The 19,575-nt window shown below is 31.5% G+C and overlaps 1 protein-coding gene across 5 annotated transcripts in view; it reads left to right on the plus strand.

The window, feature by feature from the left end:
* Positions 1-19,575, plus strand: part of MCTP2 (multiple C2 and transmembrane domain containing 2) — a 266,381-nt gene that overhangs the window by 185,697 nt on the left and 61,109 nt on the right. For all 5 annotated transcript variants that reach the window (XM_074234164.1, XM_074234162.1, XM_074234166.1 and 2 more), the window contains one exon: positions 2,054-2,173. In XM_074234164.1, coding sequence (XP_074090265.1) covers positions 2,054-2,173 — 120 coding nt within the window. The remainder of the gene's footprint in view (positions 1-2,053; positions 2,174-19,575) is intronic.

The raw sequence follows: 19,575 nt of genomic DNA on the forward strand, positions 1-19,575 counted from the left end.
ATTTTATTTTTTTAACCTTAAAGTCAAGACTTCAATGAGAACTGCAGGAAAGGGATAAATAAGGTATGGGACAGGGAGAGGAAAGAACAGGAATGAGAGGGAAGAGAATGAGAGGAAGGAAAGGAAATCTATTGAATGAAATAGAAGCGATCAAATCATCTCTCTCTCTCTCTCTCTCTCTCTCTCTCTCTCTCTCTCTCTCTCTCTCTCTCTCTCTCTCTCTCTCCCTCCCTCCCTCCCTCCCTTTACTTGTCATTTAAAGAACATGTCTTTCCTGATAATGAATCCACTTGCATTAATGCATTCCACTGTCTTTTATCCATGTCTCTTCTTGATGGTCCTTTACAATTAATAAGCTTTTATGCCTGTGGTGTCAATAACTAAATGAAGAAGGTGGGAGAGGAGGGTATATAGCAAAGAGTCCATCATTGATTCTCCAATATGATCTTCACCCATGGCCTCCCTGACTATTTTTAGTTTGACTACAGGGTTAAATGTTATGACTTTCTACACTCTTTTGAACAAAATACCTTTCCTCTGCCTGATGCACTTAGTTCCTCTCACATCATTTCAAAGAAAAGTGAAGATAAGGTCTTGCTAAAGGAAGTACCACATTTTTACTATGACCTTTGCATTCTTTTTCTGAGTCCCTCCCTGGCCTATTCAGAGATAATTCAGGATTTTATTCTTTTACCTATTGTCCCTCTTCAGTTGTGTAACAAAGAACAAAGTGTCCCTTTTTTAAGTGTTTATTACTTCCACCATTTCCTGTGAAGGGAACAGCTGTGGATTACATAAAATAGTTAAAAATATCACAATGGTTTCTTATCATTCTTTGGGTTTTTTTAAAAACCATAAAATATGCTTCTAAATTTCTTCTGAAATTAAGCAACATTTTGTTTAGATTGCTTAGATTACCATAATATTATCTTATTGTCTCAAATAACCTTTGAATTTTTAAAAATATTTCATTTCCCTTACTGTATTTACACACTGTATGGTGAAAAGTGATTTGATTTGCAAACAAATTGAAATTAAAAATCACTGATGTAGATAAGAATCAGGAGATCTGTTTTGTTTCTAGCTGGGTGACCTGAAGCAAGTGGTTTTACCTGTATGAGTTTTGCCTTATTCAACTCTAAAATAAAGTAGTTTGATTAGATAATCTCTTAAGATCCAACTTTAGTTCTCAAATTCTTTCAATCTGTAATCAGTTTTGTGTTATTTTAAAATTTTCCTTTTCTACCATACTAAAACCCATTGGAAAGATGGATGACAACTTTCTAATGGAGAGATTCCAAATGGTCACAGGGACAGAAATTATATGGAATTTATCAAATGGAGTGTGAGAGCTAGAAAAGAACTTCAAGTCATCTCATTCAACCCTCTAATTTTGTAGAGAAAGAACCTGAGATCAAGATAAATTCTGTTGCATTACCAAGTATACACAATTATTTACTGTTGGGCTTAGGATCAGAAATCAGGTTTACTAGCTACTGGTTCTTTTTTTTTTTTTAATTTTACAGCAGATTTCCTTTTTCTATGTTCCAAAGGGTCAATGATCATGTATTAAGATCTAGTATTTGGGCTACAATTATTTATTCTCCTGCTTTTTTTATGGTTGAATCTTTAGCTATCCTGACTTTTTATTATAGATTCTAGTTTTTTCCAATTGTTCCAGGCAGAAAACTCAAGAACATTTCATGGTAAAGCTATCTCTTCTCTATGACATCTTAAAAAAAACAAATAAAATTCAACAACTTCTATGGTTTTATTATCCAAAGAAACATTATTTTAAACAAAACAATTAAAAGAGATATGGATTTCTTCTTCAGATGAATACTTTACATTTTTTATCCTGTGGATTATGATTTATCTGAACTAAAGCTTCAGATAAAATCTCAGGATTTATTTTATAAAATAATTGTTATTAATTAATAGTTAATATAGAAGTAATCAGAAAATATGCAAAATATATGACAAAATATCATTAATAATCAGAAGAAAGGATTTGCATTCAATTCATTCTTGTTTACTCCTTAACATTTATCAGATTTTATCAAGGGATGTTGATCGTGTGAAAAAACTTATTATGGCAATATGGAATACAGTACAGTTCCTTAAAAGTTGTTTCCAGTGGGAATCTACATTGAGGAGTATAACAGCATTTGTGGTAAGTGGTAAGTTCAAGTGTGGTAAGTGTGGCAAGTTCAAGTAAATTTTTTACTGAATAATCAATGCTTAGTACCATCATTAATGGTATTTTGAACCCATTTTTGTATTCAAATTATTCTCTCCAAGGTTCCTAAAGTTATTTTAATTGTTAAATTCTATGGACTTCTCTCAGTTCCAAAGCTACTTGACTTGTGCAGCTTTGGTCAAACACTTCCTCTTTCTAGATACTCTTATTCCTCTCATGGCATCTGTGATACTCTCCTCCCATATGGGTAACTTTTCCTTCTCAGGGTCATTTGCTAGGACACAGGATCATAGATTTACAGTTGGAAGGGAATTCACAGATCATATAATGCAATATTTCCATTTTATAAATTAGCCAACTGAGAAAAACCCCACTCCAAAAAAAAAAAAAAGAAACTATTGAGTTGCCTAAGAAGAGATTCCATTGAACTCATGTCATCTGTTTCCAAGTTCAACATTTCTTTTTCTAATGCACCACACACTCAGTCACTATTTATGGACACTCACTAAGACTTCCCTCTCTAGAGTCTCTCTAGATGATCTCATTAACCCCCTGGGATTCAATTTTCATTTTTAATCAGGCATTCCAAAATATCTGTATGTCTATATCATCTGTCTAGTTCTCTTTCTATGGAAAGATTTATCTATATTAATAGATATATATCTCAGAGATATATATCTAACATCTATTACATTGATAAATATATATTTAGAGATATGTTTATATTTCTCTAAAGACACTATAGATATGTAAAGTCTCTATAAAGAGATATATGTATATGTATATGTCTATTTATGTATACAGTATGCATATATTATATATATATATAGAGAGAGAGAATAACAAATCTCTGCATATCTCTCCATAGAGCTATGTAGATGTATGAAAGATGTACAATAGAGACATGGATAGATGATGGGATAGGATAGATATTTGGGAATTATCAACTAGAGATGAAAATCTTCTATCTCTGACCTTTATTGTTAGATACATGATTCATGTAAATATAGCTATTTCATTTTTAATCTCTCTCCTGAATTACATGTAATGTAATATGTCCAAAATGGAACTCATGACTATCTTCCTTCCAATTTCTCTATTTTTGTTGAAGGCACAATTCTTCTCCTTATCTAGGTTCACAACCTTGGAATCATCCTTGACTATTCCTCTCTTCTGGATATATCCTTTCATATCAATTGTATGGCTTACTTCATGTATATATATATATATATATATATATATATATATATATATATATATATATATATGTGTGTGTGTGTGTGTGTGTGTGTGTGTGTGTGCGTGTGTGTGTATGTGTTTATGTATACACACACATCTTGAATTGGTTTTTGCTCCGTTTACATGTTTACTATCCTAATTTGAGCACTTCTTAGTTAGACTTAGCCAATTCCTAATTGACTTCCCTTCCTCTAGTTTTGTATCTCCTCTAGTCTGTCCTCCATAGATGCCAAATCATTATTCATAAATTACAGGTCTGACCATATGCTCAGCTCCACCATCTTCAGGAAATCCCTATAGTCATTAGAATGAAATATAAATACCTTTGCTTAGCATTTATAGCCCTTCAAATCTGAGTGCTGCCTACTTTCCCATAATTTCAAGTACTCTTCATTATAAGTTTGCCTTCAGAACTCATCCTGCCCCTTCTGAATCTTCCTACCATTGTATAGACTGTGTCTTTGCCTAAAAAGCAGTTCTCTTTTACTGTCCTTACAGAAACCCATTTTCCTTCAAACCTCATTGTGGTTGCTCCTACTTATGTGAAGTTTTTCTTAATCTACTTGTTAGTTCTTTTCCTTTCTTTATATTTTCAATTTACTTATCTGTATGCATGTTGCACAAACATCAAAAATAAAAAAAATAAGATTTTGGAAGATAGGGACTATTTTATTTGCCCCTCTAACTACCTCCACAATCTACTGTGACTAAGCATAGGAAGTAGACAGTAAAGGTCTGTTGAATTGAATGGTAAAGCAAGTTTGGAAGTATTATTGGGTGGGAATAGGGAGATCATCAGTCATATTTCTCTGGAGACTTAATGCTATTTGGGATCACTTTAGTATTGACAAATATATTTGCATACCATACACATGCGTGACAGTAAAGAGAGGGCCATATTTGGGATCAGGAAGATAAATTCTTTCTATGCCACTTTCTAACTTGATGACAATGTACATATTTAGTCCCTCTGGGTCTTGATTTCTCCATCTCTAAAATGGAAGATAAGAATATCTACATGGGGCAGAAATTTTGTTAAATTTCCTCTCTAATATAGATCCAAAGTTACTTGAAATGTGTAAACTTGAAGTGACATTAGTATTTCTTTATTTAACATCAAGGTCCCTTGGTGTAACCTAGGTTTGGGATTGTTATGGACAATTGTAAACTTTCCCTAGAATGGATAGCTAGAACTTTAAGAGAATTTGCTTCCTTTCTGATGAGATTATGTTGTGCTTATTTCCAAAGTTGATCTTATTTTTCACATGAGGGTACTGGTGTCTTTACTTATTAATTTAAGAGGAATATTACTATAATGTTGTCGCTTGCTTGTTTCTTTTACTGTTGGTACTTTGAAATTGCCAAAGATAATGCTTTTAGTATGAGTTTTGTCAAGGTTTCTTTGTTTAGCTTTATTTAAAGGAATTTCTGTAGGACAATTTTTAAAATATCAATTAATATCCTCCAAGATTGATCTAAAGAAATGAAGAAAAAAAGCAAGTAGCAAATTCCAGTGGGTTAGTGGACTAAAGATGAATTCTAAAAGTTAATTAAATATGAGCTGAGTATGTGATCATTTGCTTTTCATTATACTTAATGGCTCTGGTTTTTTTTATTATTATTGTCTAAAACAGTGACAGTTTTGTCCGGATTCAAGAAGTAGTTTGCTGTAGGTAACTATAAAATTTGGAGGGAATCACAGAATTGAAGATGGACAAATAACTTTAATAACCTCTAAAAGTCTAAGTTGGCAAAGATGCAGTTTTAACTCATGAAAATTCAATATTTTTGTCACAATGTGGGCAGTGAATATTTCCATTATGGGCCATTTAAAACAAAACAATCCTATAGATAACAATTCAACCTTGCCTACTAATTGTATAAAAGTGTTAAGTCTTGGGGATACATTTAATATTGTCTTACCCCTTTTCCAATGTCTAAAGTTCATTTGAAACTGCTATAATTTCTCAGCTGATCTTCAGTAGCAGATATTATCATTGACCATGTTGCTATATCATTCACTATATGGTATATGAGTATAAGTTTGAATGAAGTTTGACGAATATGCTTAATACATGAAATATTACCATATATGATATTAGTTGATCCCTCTCAAAAAATTCTTTGGTTTTGTTTTGAGAGTCCAGAGGCCTTTCCTATCTGTTCATTTCACTACATAGGGTACCCTATTTTCCTAATAATATAAATATTTTTGTTGTCATAATATAATCTAAATTCAAAATGTTGCTACTATTTTATTCAACAGTAAGACAATTTCTTCACATTTAAAATGTGTGGCACATTATTAAAAGTTATTGACTAATTTCTTGGAAGTCCTGAACAAAGTATTAAACTGAGATTTATTAAATGATACAATCATGTTTCTAGAGTTCTTCTCTCTATATTAAAAGTTGTGTAAAAATAATACAATCTAGGAATAATTTGTTCTTTGCTAAAACAAGAAGACCCTAGCATATTTGAATAAAATTAGGTATTTTGAATAGAGAAAAACAGGGACCTTCCTTTTAACTGCATTTCTAGCCTTCCCCAAAAGATCTAAAGTCAGGAGAATTTGGCAGGAAAGGTACTTCAAGACAGCTGAGTTTAACAGTTTTTTTCCCCTTAACAGCTTTGTAGTTAATATTATTGAACCATTGACATGCTGCACTATTATCACCTTCAGAGGAACTGAAGTTTGTGTATTCTATTAATATTAAGATCATATGAAGTAAAACCATATTTGTAATATTACTTACAGTGAAATAAATAATTTAAAATACAATTTATCTCTTAGAATTCAAATGGGCTTGATCTATGTATAGTCTGAATTTATGGGGAATCAGATTAAACAATAGCCAATAAAAGAGCAGAGTAAAGATACAACTGTCAGGAGGTTGACTGAAAAGTCCCTCCCCCAGTAGAGTTGCATTGAGATAAGCTGCTACTGTTTTCATGAGTCTTTATGCAAAAGACATTGTAAACACTGAGCAATTCCCATGAAATGATGTGTGGGGATTTTTTCCCTTTGAAGGTATGATAACCCTAACCCTGGCATTATTTGATCCTACAGAGAGAACCTGTAACCCTATCCTTCAATTTCACCTTTATTTTTTTTTTCTGGTTTTATTAATAGCAAGAAAGTAAGATTGGTACAGTTTGGTTCTTCTGATATTGTGTTTCCTTACTGGTGGTTGTTTTCAGTAAATTAACAATTATGGTAATAATTGCTGTATTAGTGCTTAAAAAGCATCTAAAACTTATGTAACTTAGTTTCTCTGCCTCCTTATTCCATCACTCTTCTGTCACTTTAGAAATTGAAGGAGCATAGGACTAATGATTATTTAGTAGTTTTCTTTGTTACATGGATTTTCAATAGTAAAATTTTTTAAATTTAATGTTTTAACTTTTTAAAAATAATCAGTAACTAATAGCAATAACTAATTTTTAAAAATAATCAATAACTAATAACAGTAAATCTCTCAGTACTTAAACAAGCTTACCCCCAGAAAGCAAACACACATTGTCTCTGCACCTACAGTTGAATCCTTTCTAGGATTATAAATCCTCCTAGATTTATAGCAGTGTGTATATGTGTCTGTGTGGTGTGTGTGTGTGTGTCTGTGTGTGTGTGTGTGTGTGTGTGTGTGTGTGTAAATGGACTGCTGGACTTAAGTCTGAAAACCTGAGTTTAGATGCAGCCTCACATACTATTAGCTATGTGAATAAGTCACTTAACCTCAGTCTGTCTTAGTTTCTTCATCTGTAAAATGGGGGCAATAATAGTGCCTTCCTCCCAGGTGTAGTGAGCATAAAATAAGATATTATTTGTAAAGTACTTTGAAAAACCTTAAAAATACTTTATAAGTGATACCTATTATTATAATATAGAAAACAGAAAGTTATATTGCAGTATTATTTAAATAGTAGAACTATTCATTTTAAAGAAATGATTTTAAAGAAAATTTTAAAAATTATTAAACCTTTTAAAGAAATTTATAAAATTAATTTTCGGAGGACTACTCATGTAAAATAAGATAAACCCATAGTAAGTAGAATTAATGGGTTCCTTATTTTCTATTAACCAACTTCATCAATATTTGAATTTAAAAAGAAATCAATAGTGTCTAGTTACATGTACTGTATAAAATAGGTTTGCAATGCTTTATGAACAGTTTTTTCCTATCTATGAAGCAGTGATTTAAAAAAATAGTAAGCAAAGCAAATGGCTTAATTTTCATGACTTCAGTTATAAGCTATTACTTTAAAAGCCTTAAAACAATACTAAGAACAATAGCAGCCTTTTTTAATTTCTAGCCATTACATTTGTGAAATGGCAGAATATTTTTCCATAGATTCACATTTTCCTGAGTGTATTACTGGAAGAAGTATTATAAGAGAAATATCTTTTTTTACTAAAAAAATGCATGAGATGGTACAGGTAGAAAAGGAAAATTATGACAACCATGGATAAAAAGGAATGCAAAGTTGATTTGCTTGCTTTTTAGAAGTGATGATGTGAGAGGAATATTTCTTTGAACCTTTAATAGGTGACTCTATAAGAATAGATCTATAGACTAGGGTATGTTGGAAATTGACATTTTAAACTGATGGTAATACTTCAGAATTCTCAGCCATTAAGGGTGCAAATTGTTAACAATTACTTTTTTTTCTTTATATGTTGCAATTGCTAATATATTCACAAGTTAGTCTTCCTGCATTTCACTAAATTTACAGAATATACTTTTGTGTTCCCACCTCTAAAACACTACCTCTCCACTTCATCCAACAGTGTCAGATATAGATATTATAAAACAAATATCACTCTCTATTCTGCTTGTCTTTTTTTGCACTTCTGGGTTGTTGTTAGCATGCTATTGACAGGAGAACTTTTCCTTCAATAGAATCTTTTTTTAAGGGGAATGGTTTTTTGGTCTCATTATTAACTTCATTACATATGGGCTCTAAATAATACTGTAATATTAACATGTTTTTGAGCCCATTGAAACGCAACTCTCAAAAACTCATTTAAAGGATTTAGCTGAATAATATATTTTAAAATGTTTTAAAGTTATTTTTTCAGAGGATTTGAGGAATTATCCATCATTGCATATTACAATTACAATTTTTGTACAGCATAATTACACCTTTTATTAACAACATTTCAGGCATCAACAATAATTGTGACCTTTAATAAAATTATAGTAATTGAATTAAAAAGATAATCTATTGCAATTTAAAAGGACACTACAAACTTTTAAAATGCTTGTGTTGTTGCTATTTTTATTTTCCCCATTTTGAAATGGAATTACAGCTTGGAGGAAAAAGTTCAGGTTTACTGATTAGAATCCCACAGACCCAGAAAAGTATCATCAGCATACCTCAGTGTTGACTTACCAGAACTGCTTGCTATTCTCGGAGTAGAATATGCAGTTGCATAGAGTTAGCTAACTTTTATTATAGGCCTGACTCCTCCCTTTGTCAAAATAATTCTATTACTATATGCCTTTTTTCTTGCTTTTCCATTTTGGGGATTCAAGAACGGGAGCTTTGACTCTCCACTGCCAATGTGGGATTTTTTTCTTTTGAGCCATCATGTATCATAGAGTATACTAAGATCTGTTAAGTTCATTTCATTTAGCTTGTTATTGCTTTTTTGAAGCAAGTTTTTGAAAATATAACCTAATATTGATTTGAACTTAACTCTATTTATTGCCTGATAGTGAAGAAAATGCTTCAAAAAATAATAGACTATAATTGTCTAACACCATCATGACTAAGAGCACTGAATAATGTAGATGTTTGAATATATTCCTCATTAACTTTTTTGCCAAATAGTAAGTGTTTTGTGCATCATATGGTCATAGGTTCAAGGATATTGGAGTGTAAAATAACTTGACTATCTAATTTAAGTCATGCTTTGCTGATTTTTTCATATTTATCATTTCTTATGACACAGTATGATTGTTACATTCATGTACAATTTGTTCAGCTAGTCCTCACTTGATGGACATCTATTTTGTTCTAGTTCTCTGCTATCACAGAAATAACTATTATAAATATCTTAGTCTTTGGGAACATTTTGTCTTTGACCTTCTTGGTATGGATACCTGTCAATGGAATTCTGATTAAAAGGGTGTAGTTATCAGCTAGGTGGTGCAGTGAATAGAGCATGGATCTTGGAATCAGGAGGACCTGCATTTAAATCTGGACTCAAACATTTAACGCTTACTTTGCTATATGACCTTGGGCAAGTCCCTTAACATCATTGCCTTACAAAAATCCAAAAAAGAAAAAAAAAAGAAAAATGGCGTTCTGATAGTATAATCACCTTCTTAGCAGAATTTGAAACTCTTTTTTCTGAATGTGGGGCTATAATACATTAATATGGTTTTGTAAGCTATTGAAGCTTGAAATTGTACTCAGACTTTTAGGGCACACTATTTCAACAATCCCAAATATTGATTGTTCCCGATCTTTTGTCTTATTTGCCAATGTTCTAGTTATAGGATGTAGCCGAAAGGTTGTTTTGACTTACTTCTCTCTAGTACTTTGAAATGGTCTTTTTAATTAATTGTTTTACTTTCTGGGTTTTTTTAATTTTTTGATTTTACTTTTGGAAAACTGCTTGTTCTAATTGGATAAGAGTTCTAGGTCATGTACATATGTGCATACACAGATATATATACAAATATAACTATAAGTAGGTCTGATATTCACCTTATATAAAGAATAATATGATGGATCCATACATAATATTTACATATATGCATACACTGTAGTTGTATTTGATTATGTATGGATGGATCCATTTGTATTATTCTTAATATACAATGAATATGATACCCTCTTAGAAGTATCTTATTAAAAGTTTTTCCCTCAATTAACATCTTCTCTTTTTGTCCTAATTGCATTGATTTTGTTAGCGCAGAAACTTTTCAATTTCACATAATCAACATTATCCTTTTTATTTTATATGATTTCCTCATTTTATAAGCAAAACACAGCCATACCTATGAAAGATATCTGATCTAATATTCTTCCATTTTAGAGATGGGAGAGTGATCTTTAGAAATCAGGTTAGGTATCTATTTTGACTTTATTGTAGATAATGTAAGGAGATTGATCTAAACCTGATTTCTATCATATTAGAAGCAGGAAGCATTTTTTAAAAAGAGCTATTTAATGATTCACATACATATTTCTTTTCTTTTAGTCAAACTGATCTGTTCCAAGACAAATATTATCATATCACTCAACTTGTTTTAGCACATCCTATACGGACAGAGTAGATTTTTATTTTTATACGAATATCATTAAATTAATTATTAAAATAGGTGTCACTCTAGAATCATCAGTTAGAAGTTCAATTATCAACTATATTACAAAGTAAATGACTTATCTGCTCCATATGTTTTGCTTTTTTATGGACCAAAATGGGGACAGGATTTGATAACTTCTGAAACATAAAGCAACATCAGTTGTGGAGGTTTTAAATAAATTAGACATTAAAATAAAGCTTGGCTTGCTTCCTTATCAAGGCAACAAAAGTGTCTTCACAACTGTTAACAATCCTTTTTAAAAGTTCAGAAATGACAGCATAAAAATATGAATTACTTTAATTAAATAGTTTGTTAAAACCTTAACATTATACAACCTAGTTCAAATTGCTGACTTTAGGAAGTAGCAATGGAAAGAAGGGTAGTAGAAAAATGTGGAACTCAAAGCTTGCAAAAGGATAAATGTTGAAAGCTATCTTGGATGTAATTGGAAAATAAATAGATAAAGAAAATATTCAAAAAGAAAAAAACATTGCATTAAATACAAGACCTAGAACTCTTATCCAATTAGGACAAGCAGTTTTCCAAATACAAGTCAACTGAAGTTGCTTGTACTTTAATAAATTAATATCAATTGGTCTCAATGTGTGAAGGTTTTTTTACATTTTCATGTTTCATATAGGTAAAATTTTCATTAATTTTCATTAGTCCTTTCAATTTTTATTAATTGTTAATTTTCATATAACTTCCATTTACTTTATATTATTCCATGAAGCTATTTTCATATAGCTTTTTATTCCTTATATTTATATTGTATTGTGACATTTCATGATGTTATCACATTTTATTTAGCCATAAACCTATTGTTAAAAGATTATTTCCAGTTTTACTATAAGTTCTTTTCTTATAGATTTGGATAATATTTTCAAGGGATATACATACAAATATGTATATGTATGTATATATATTATATATATATATATATATATATATATATGTTCTACAATGAAATTTTGGTCCACAGAGGAAACATTGTAACATTTTCTAGCAAATACCAGATTCTTTTCTCCAAAAAATTCTACATATTCTCAATTATGCCAAGAATGGAATGATTTACATCCTTCATAATACTACAAAATTGAATTTTGTTGCTTTTTTATTACTTTGGCAGTTTGATGTCTATGATATGTGTCCTCAGTTATTTAATTATTTTATTTATTTTATTTTTGGTGATGTTGAGCATTTTATATGATTTTTAAAACTGACAATTCTGAACTAACAATAAAAATTTCATGTAGAAATATTGAATACTTATATTTGTATGGCCTTATTTCTAGGAATTTGAGTGGTCTGGTTTGTTCAAAATGTCAAATTCTATATCACATTGCTTTTTTTTTCAGCAAAAGAGTCAATTAGAATTTGAAGACCTTATACATCTTGTAATCATATTTCATTGTAAAATTTAAATCCCTAAATTGTTGCTCCAAAAGTTATAAAATTATTGAATGTATGAGGCCAATACATTTTACTCTACTGTCTACAGCCAGTCCCTATAGCATATTGGAATATTTTACCTTTAGTTGGATTTCATTGAATTTACTTGGACTTCAAGATCTCAATCATTGCATGGAAAAATACAAAATAACCCTTGCTTAAAGTAATTTAAACTAAATATGATGATGCTTAGAAAATTCATAGAACACAACTAATCAATTCCATTTAATAAATCGTGCACCTATGATATGCAAATTTGTGCACCTATGATATGCAAAGTTCTTTGTTAGATACTTGGCATACAAAGTGAAGCCTTCTCCACCCTCAGAGAGCTTATGTTTTAGAGTACTTGTGTGTGTTTGTGTGTCTGTGTGTGTGTGTGTGTTTGTGTATATGTGTGTGTATGTGGGTGTTAATGTTTTCAGAAATAAGTACAAAGTAAACTGATGTGAAAGAACCACGAAAACCTAGGAAGATCCAGGAAGGCTTTATGTATTAGATCACACCTAGAAAAACTATTCCAGTCATGTCTGTACTGAAGAAAATTGTGTGTAATGAAGATGTTAAAGAGACAAAGTTAGGTCTGATATAAGGGTGAAAACCCTAACATTATAGCTATCCACAAGTACAGCCACTTAGTGGGTTCCTTCCTCCTCATAAATCATTAAGCAAAGACTGAATGAATGCAGCTATTCTGTAGATTGTATTCTTTGAGGAAGTCAGGCTGTGGGGTGAGGAGGGGTATGACTAGGAGTAGAGGTCCCTTCCAAGTAAGTAATTCTATGATTTTGTGTATCAAATTTAGGAAAAGGTTATTGATCCCATTTGTCTTAAAGCTCACATAAGAGAATAGTCTGAGGAAATTTTGGAAAAACAGGTAGTAACCAGGCTTTAAGACTGCAGAGTTTGTATTATATTCTAGTTGCAACAGGGAAGCTCTATAACATTTTAAACTCAAAAGTGAAATGGTTACTTCTGTGCCTTGGGAAAATTATTTTGGCAACTGTGTGGGGAATGGATTTGAAAATAAATGAAAATATATCAAAATGTCCTCATTTATTTTGATTTTAAAAATATGTGATCTTACTGATAGTACTATTTCTCTGCTTATATAAGTTCTCCAAGTTGTCTAATACTAAATTTTTGTTGATAATCTTTCCATAATTCCTCCATAAGCAAGATGATAGTGCATGCAGTCCATCTTCTTGTTTTTTTACAGTATTTCATTGGTTACCAGTTCAGCATTCAGTCATTTCTTTTTTCTTATATGTTTCTCAGATGATCCCTGCCTTTCACAAAACTTTACATGTAATGATTATGGTTGTGTTGTTCAGTCCTTCATTTTTGAAGAGGACCAGTGACATCCTGGGTGCAGTGGATAGAACAGTGGCTCTGGAGTCAGGAGGACCTGAGTTCAAATAGGCACCTCACTTCAGATACTAACTAGCTAAATGACCCTGGGCAAATCACTTAACCCTCTTTGGCTCAGTTTCCTCTTCTGTAAAATGAGCTGGAGAAAGAAATGTCGAACCACTCTAGTATTGCTACCAGAAAAGCTAATGAAATTTGACTGCATATTTTGAAGCATGCTTTTTTTCTTTATTCTTCAAAGATTTTCTTTTTTTTCTTTCTTTTTGATCTGTGCCTTCTTGTGCAACATGACTATTATGGAAATATTTTGCATGACTTCACATGTATGAGCTATATTGCCTTTTCAAGGAGAATAAAGGAAGGAATGGAGGGAGGAAATATTTTACTCCAAAATTTAAAAAAAAAACTAATATTGAAAATTTTAGTTCACATGCATTTGAGATTTTTGGAATTTAAAAGAAGCTAGGGAAGACAGTAGGCAAAGATGAGGAGGGAGAACATTCCAGGAATGAAGGAAGGAACGAAGAAGGAATGAAGAAAGAGTAAGAGAAAATATCCAGAGATGAAAGATGAAGTATATACCTATATTTTAAGAAAAGTTAATTAGTGACTAAATGAAAGAAAAACATGGTCATTGTTACTTCTATTCATTTTGCTTTATGCTTCTGAAATTTTGCATCAAGGATATCAAAAATTTAAATTTAAATAGAAGTAACAATGACCATGTTTTTCTTCCATTTAGTCACTAATTAACTTTTAGGAAAGAAAGGAAGTTGAAAAATACATTGCTCTCTCCCTACCCCTACAAAGAGTTTTTGAATGGTCAGTCATGGTCAGTCAGACAAAAAGCATTTAATTAGCATATACTATAGCATACCACCCTGTGGTAAGTGCTGGGGATATAAAGAAAGGCAAAACATGTTCCTGCTCTCAGATTCCACATTCTCTACGGGGAGACAAATTGTAAAGAATTAGGTACATTCAAGATGTATAAAGTAAATGGAAATAACCTCAGAGGAATCCAGCAGAGGAGATTATATGGGGAAGGGAGGGAAAAACCTTCTGATAAAAGTTGGTCTCAGAAACAAGGCAACACCAATAAATAAAATTCTGAAATACTATAGGAACTTCATCTTAGTCTTGATGCCTCTAACTTTCTATCTGGCAATACTAATACAAATAATAGATTCATATGCATTTTTACTGGCCTTTCCTTGACCTTGTTCAACCTAGGGTGGTGCTAATAAGGACAGAAATAACCAAAAGGCAGAGAGGCCAGTGAATGTATAACCTATATAACCATCCTCTATAGGTAGTTTTGTTTAATTTTTTTTCCTGCTTATACAACTGAATTAGTGAATTTGTTCTGCTAACTTTTTATATGCAGAACCAAAACGTGCAAATATATGCAAAGTAAAAATATTTATAAATAATAATAATAATAAAAAAAGAGACCTGGTGCATGTGTGAAAACAGCCTTTACTGATTTCCTGCTTGGACTGTGACCTGTTGAAGAACCATGCTCAGTACTTACCTTTCTAGCTAATTTGACATTGCCTTTTTTGTGGTCAGAGCTTTGTCGTTTGTTTCTAAGCTGTCATTTTTATTAGTCTCCCTGGCTGATCTTTTTGGGCTCCCGTCAGGTGGTGTGTGTGTGTTCTCCATTGTCTGCCTGGTCTTGGCAAGCCGCAGGTCCTTTTATAGCTGTATGATGTGGGCGTGCTTGCAGTGTAGCCTGTAATTATACCCACCACAGGTGACAGTTACCGGAGAGCCTTGGTAATAATTTCAGCTGCCTGATCTGATGTTTATGAAAGAAGAGAAGCCCTCTTTGTGGTCTGGTTAGAGTTTACTATAGTGTATTATGCTTTGACTATTTCATTTATGATTTATGAAGTCTTTATATCTTTCCCTATCCTTCATTTGGAGTTATGGATATAATATCATTGAAGAAAACTGGATAATTACCTCATGTTAAATGCTTTAAATAATACATGCAAAATTTAACCAATACCAAAGTGGATAGGATTAGTTAATTTATGGTTATTTCAAATAAATAAATGTGTGCATATATATATAATATATATAAAATATTACATTGAACACATTCCTATAAAATATATTTTATATGTGTATATTATATTATATAAAACATTTAGTCCTATAAAATATTATATACAGCAATATGTATATTACAGCACATATACACATATATAAGACATGTTATATATTTTATATATTACATATTATACATTTCTTAAACTTTCGCAATTTATTTTCCAGTTTTAGTAAAGTTGTGACTATTTTCTCAGCACAAATAATTTTACCTCCCTCTACCCTCCTTACCCTTAAGATTTCAGCTCCATGTTTATATAAGAGAGATTTTCATTTCTTTCCAATCTCTTTTAATTCTATCTTTCAGCTCATTGTCAAGGACATTTCATTTTGCCAGGCAAAAGATCACATGCAGTTTAAATTAATTAAAAAAAAACTTGGACAAAACACCTGCTGCATTAGGTTAAGAAAAGTATAGAACAAGAAGATGTTATAATTTGAGGAACCAATCTAATCTAATCTAACATCCTCATTTTACAGGTGAAGAAATTAAGGCCCAGTGAGATTGAATGCCACCTGAAAGTTACATAATTTCATAGGAACAGAGTCAGAACTCAAATTCCTCTCTTAAGTTGGCATTCAATATTTTTTTATCACTAGGCTACAGTGAAGATCAAATGAACTAATATATGTAAAGCACCTTGCAAGCCTTAAAAACCCTAAGAACATGTAAGATATTTTTAACATTGTTCTATCTCATATTTCTGATAATAAAAAATACAATTATGATTTTCCTATAGACCTATGAACTAACAGGAGAAGGTGGTGGTTGATTTTGTTGACCAGATAAGAAGTTTCCTTATCTTCCAATGCCCTGAATTTCTGTACCTTTTCTCCCCACTCCTCCATACTTTTTTTTATAGCTGTTAGGCATCTTTGCCCAGAGGCAATAGTGTGTTAAATGGGAGAACTGAAGTCTGACTAATTACAAACTTATGTGAATATATGTATCTTGCTCTTCTGATTAGTGAATTAACATTTCATTTTTGTTTTATTAAAATGAATTTAATTGATGCTTTTTTTGTTTTAATAATTTAGGCATATCCGAATTATACCCCCACCCCAAATTTTGTCTATGTCTATAACAAAGGGAAGAAAAAGCCAGCAAAGTAATCAATAGGCTTGGTGACCATGTAGACAACATTCATTCTTGGTAGTTCTTGTATTTAATCTTCTGATCTCTTGGGGGCCTTATTGGCTTTTCAGTCACATAGAATATGGCTTCCTTTTAGTGACTTCATTTACATTATTGTAGCCAATGAATTAATCAGATTAAGGCTGTATCTAAAATGTATGTATCTAAAATCTTTTTTGACATCTTTCATTTAAACCAACATAATAGAATAATATTCACAGATTACATAACAATAGTGCTTTAAATTTTCAGATTTCCTATTTGTCACCATATTTAGTCATCATGATTTTAAAGGAAGTAGTAGAATTTTATAAATGAGGAAATAGAAGTTGAAAAATTATAGAGACTGGAGTATGATATTCCTTCCTAAATTGAATGAGGAAACTATTTTTGTGAAAATTCAAGGCTGAAATAATTATGTCTGCTTCCCAGAAAACTTATGTAAATGCCTGGGGGAAGCTAGGTGGTACAGTGGATAGAACACTGGCCTTGGATTGAGGAGCATTCCAATCTGGATTCAGACACTTGACTCTGTTACTAGCTGTATAACCTTGAGCGAGTCACTTAACCCTAATTGCCTCTCAGCCAGTCATCCTGATTCACATCTGGCCACTAGATCCAAATGACAGTGGAGGAGAAAGTGAGGCTGGTGACTTAAGACAGTATACCCTCACTCAAATTCAATTAATGTACTTCTCGTGGCATCATCTCCCTGATGGCATGGTCTTCTTTATAGTAAATGCCTTAACTCTAACTTTGTAATACAAAAGAATGCCATAACATCATAGTTTTAGAGGGACTTCAGAGTTGCCTATTCATGCTCTGACATTTTACCTATGAAGAAACAGGCCAAAGAGAACTTTTGACTTTTCTATCATTCAGGCGAATAGGCTGAAATGGAATTTGAAAACAGGTTCCTTGACTTCAGACCATCATTCATTTTATTATATTACACACTGCCTAATATACATATTGCTACACTATTAAAGCACACTTTTTGGTAGAAGCACATCATGTTTTTATTTTTTTATTATTATGGAACATTGTCATACAAAATTATTTCATGTTTTCAAAATAATATCAATGTATATATTTTTCTTTTCATAAGTAACCCTTTTTTCCTTCATCACAAGAGCACCATAATTTTCAAAAGGAAAATAACCATTTTATTCTATTTCTTCTCTCTAAAATAATTTCCAAGCATCAAATAACTAAAACATCCAAAACATCAGGTTTTCAGAAAGAAGAAAAATCCTGTAGATGGCGATAGAATCTCATAAATAACTGACATTTTTCAGTACATTTCTCTAGGCTATTTCTTGAATATTTTAATTTAAACTATTTCTTTTAATTTTTCTTAAGCATCTCCTAGCAAAAATCTTGACCACTGGCAAAATTTTGTGTATTATAAAATAGTTATCATCTTTTCTTTTGTGATACTTTCCCTTACACTTCTAAGTTCTATTTGACAAAGCTGGATGATTTTCATAGGTGGGGGGAAGGCTTTCATGAGGCAAACATATATTTTAAGCTTCTTTTTTTTAATACTTTTGTTTTTGCTTTTTTTTACCTGCAGCTAAAATTTGATGCATATGTCAAGGGTTAGATTTAGCTTCAAGGAAGTCCCTTGTTATTGGATATGAGGTTGCTTAAGGATAACAATAAAAAAAAATCCCTCAAATCAAATCATTGTATCAAATCCAATTGCTTCTAGAGTGTATTTCCCTCCTTAGCTACTTCTTTAAGGTTTATTTTTATCTGAGTATGACTGAAAGTTCCTAGAAAACCATTTTACCAGTGGGGGAAAATACAACTAAATATTTCCTTTAAAAAATAGAAAATATGCTTGTTGATATTGTATAGCTTTTCTGTTACTTGTTTTTGTCTTCTATAATATCATATAGTTAAAACATTCAGCAAATATGAATTTTATCTTTTCTACTAGTTAAGATTCAGAAGTCCATTAGTTGCTTTCTCTGTTAAGTATTTACATTTGCCTTTTTTTTAGCTTGGGTTTCAAAAACTAACTACAAAATGATTCGCTTAGATGTAAATCCAATTTTCAGTAGACTTATTTTCCTGCTAATTTGAAAATCTTTACAATGAACATTTACCAGAGAAAATGTGTTGATACTAGGAAGATATAATTATTTTGGTATAAATGTTCTGAGGCTTAGTGTCATCAACTGACAAGTGTGATGATCTTGTGCAAATTATATGAATTTCTATCTTAGACTCCTCCAAACATTTCACGATCTATTAGTATATCATTCAAATCCAAAGAATCTTATAATCCCTACTAATAGAGCTATAATTTCTAATTTGTGGGTGGGAGTGGGGATGAGGGGGGGGGATCCATGACTTTACTTGCATACTTTGTTAATTCTCACTTTGATTATTTACAAAGAGAGAATGAAGGACAAGTTGTCCTGTCTGAAGATCCATTTTTGCAGCCTTTGTATAAAGGATATTCAGGATTCTATCCTGTTAGCAGCTGACTAAATCCAATCCATTAAAAAATATATAGTGGTAAGCAGTTCTTGTGCATGTTTATAATAAATGGTAAAAGCAAAGCTTACATAGTGAGATTAGCAGTTGGAACAGGATGTGTTCATCAGGAAATAGGTTATTGCCTGACTAGAGCATCCTGTGAAACAGGAGTGACCTACAGAATAGATGAAAATATAAAAATTTCACAATACAGGATTCTTTGTTCCTCCTCCTCCTCCTGAACCCCTTCACAC

Source organism: Macrotis lagotis, chromosome 4 (assembly GCF_037893015.1).
Source record: "Macrotis lagotis isolate mMagLag1 chromosome 4, bilby.v1.9.chrom.fasta, whole genome shotgun sequence".
Taxonomy (NCBI): domain Eukaryota; kingdom Metazoa; phylum Chordata; class Mammalia; order Peramelemorphia; family Peramelidae; genus Macrotis; species Macrotis lagotis.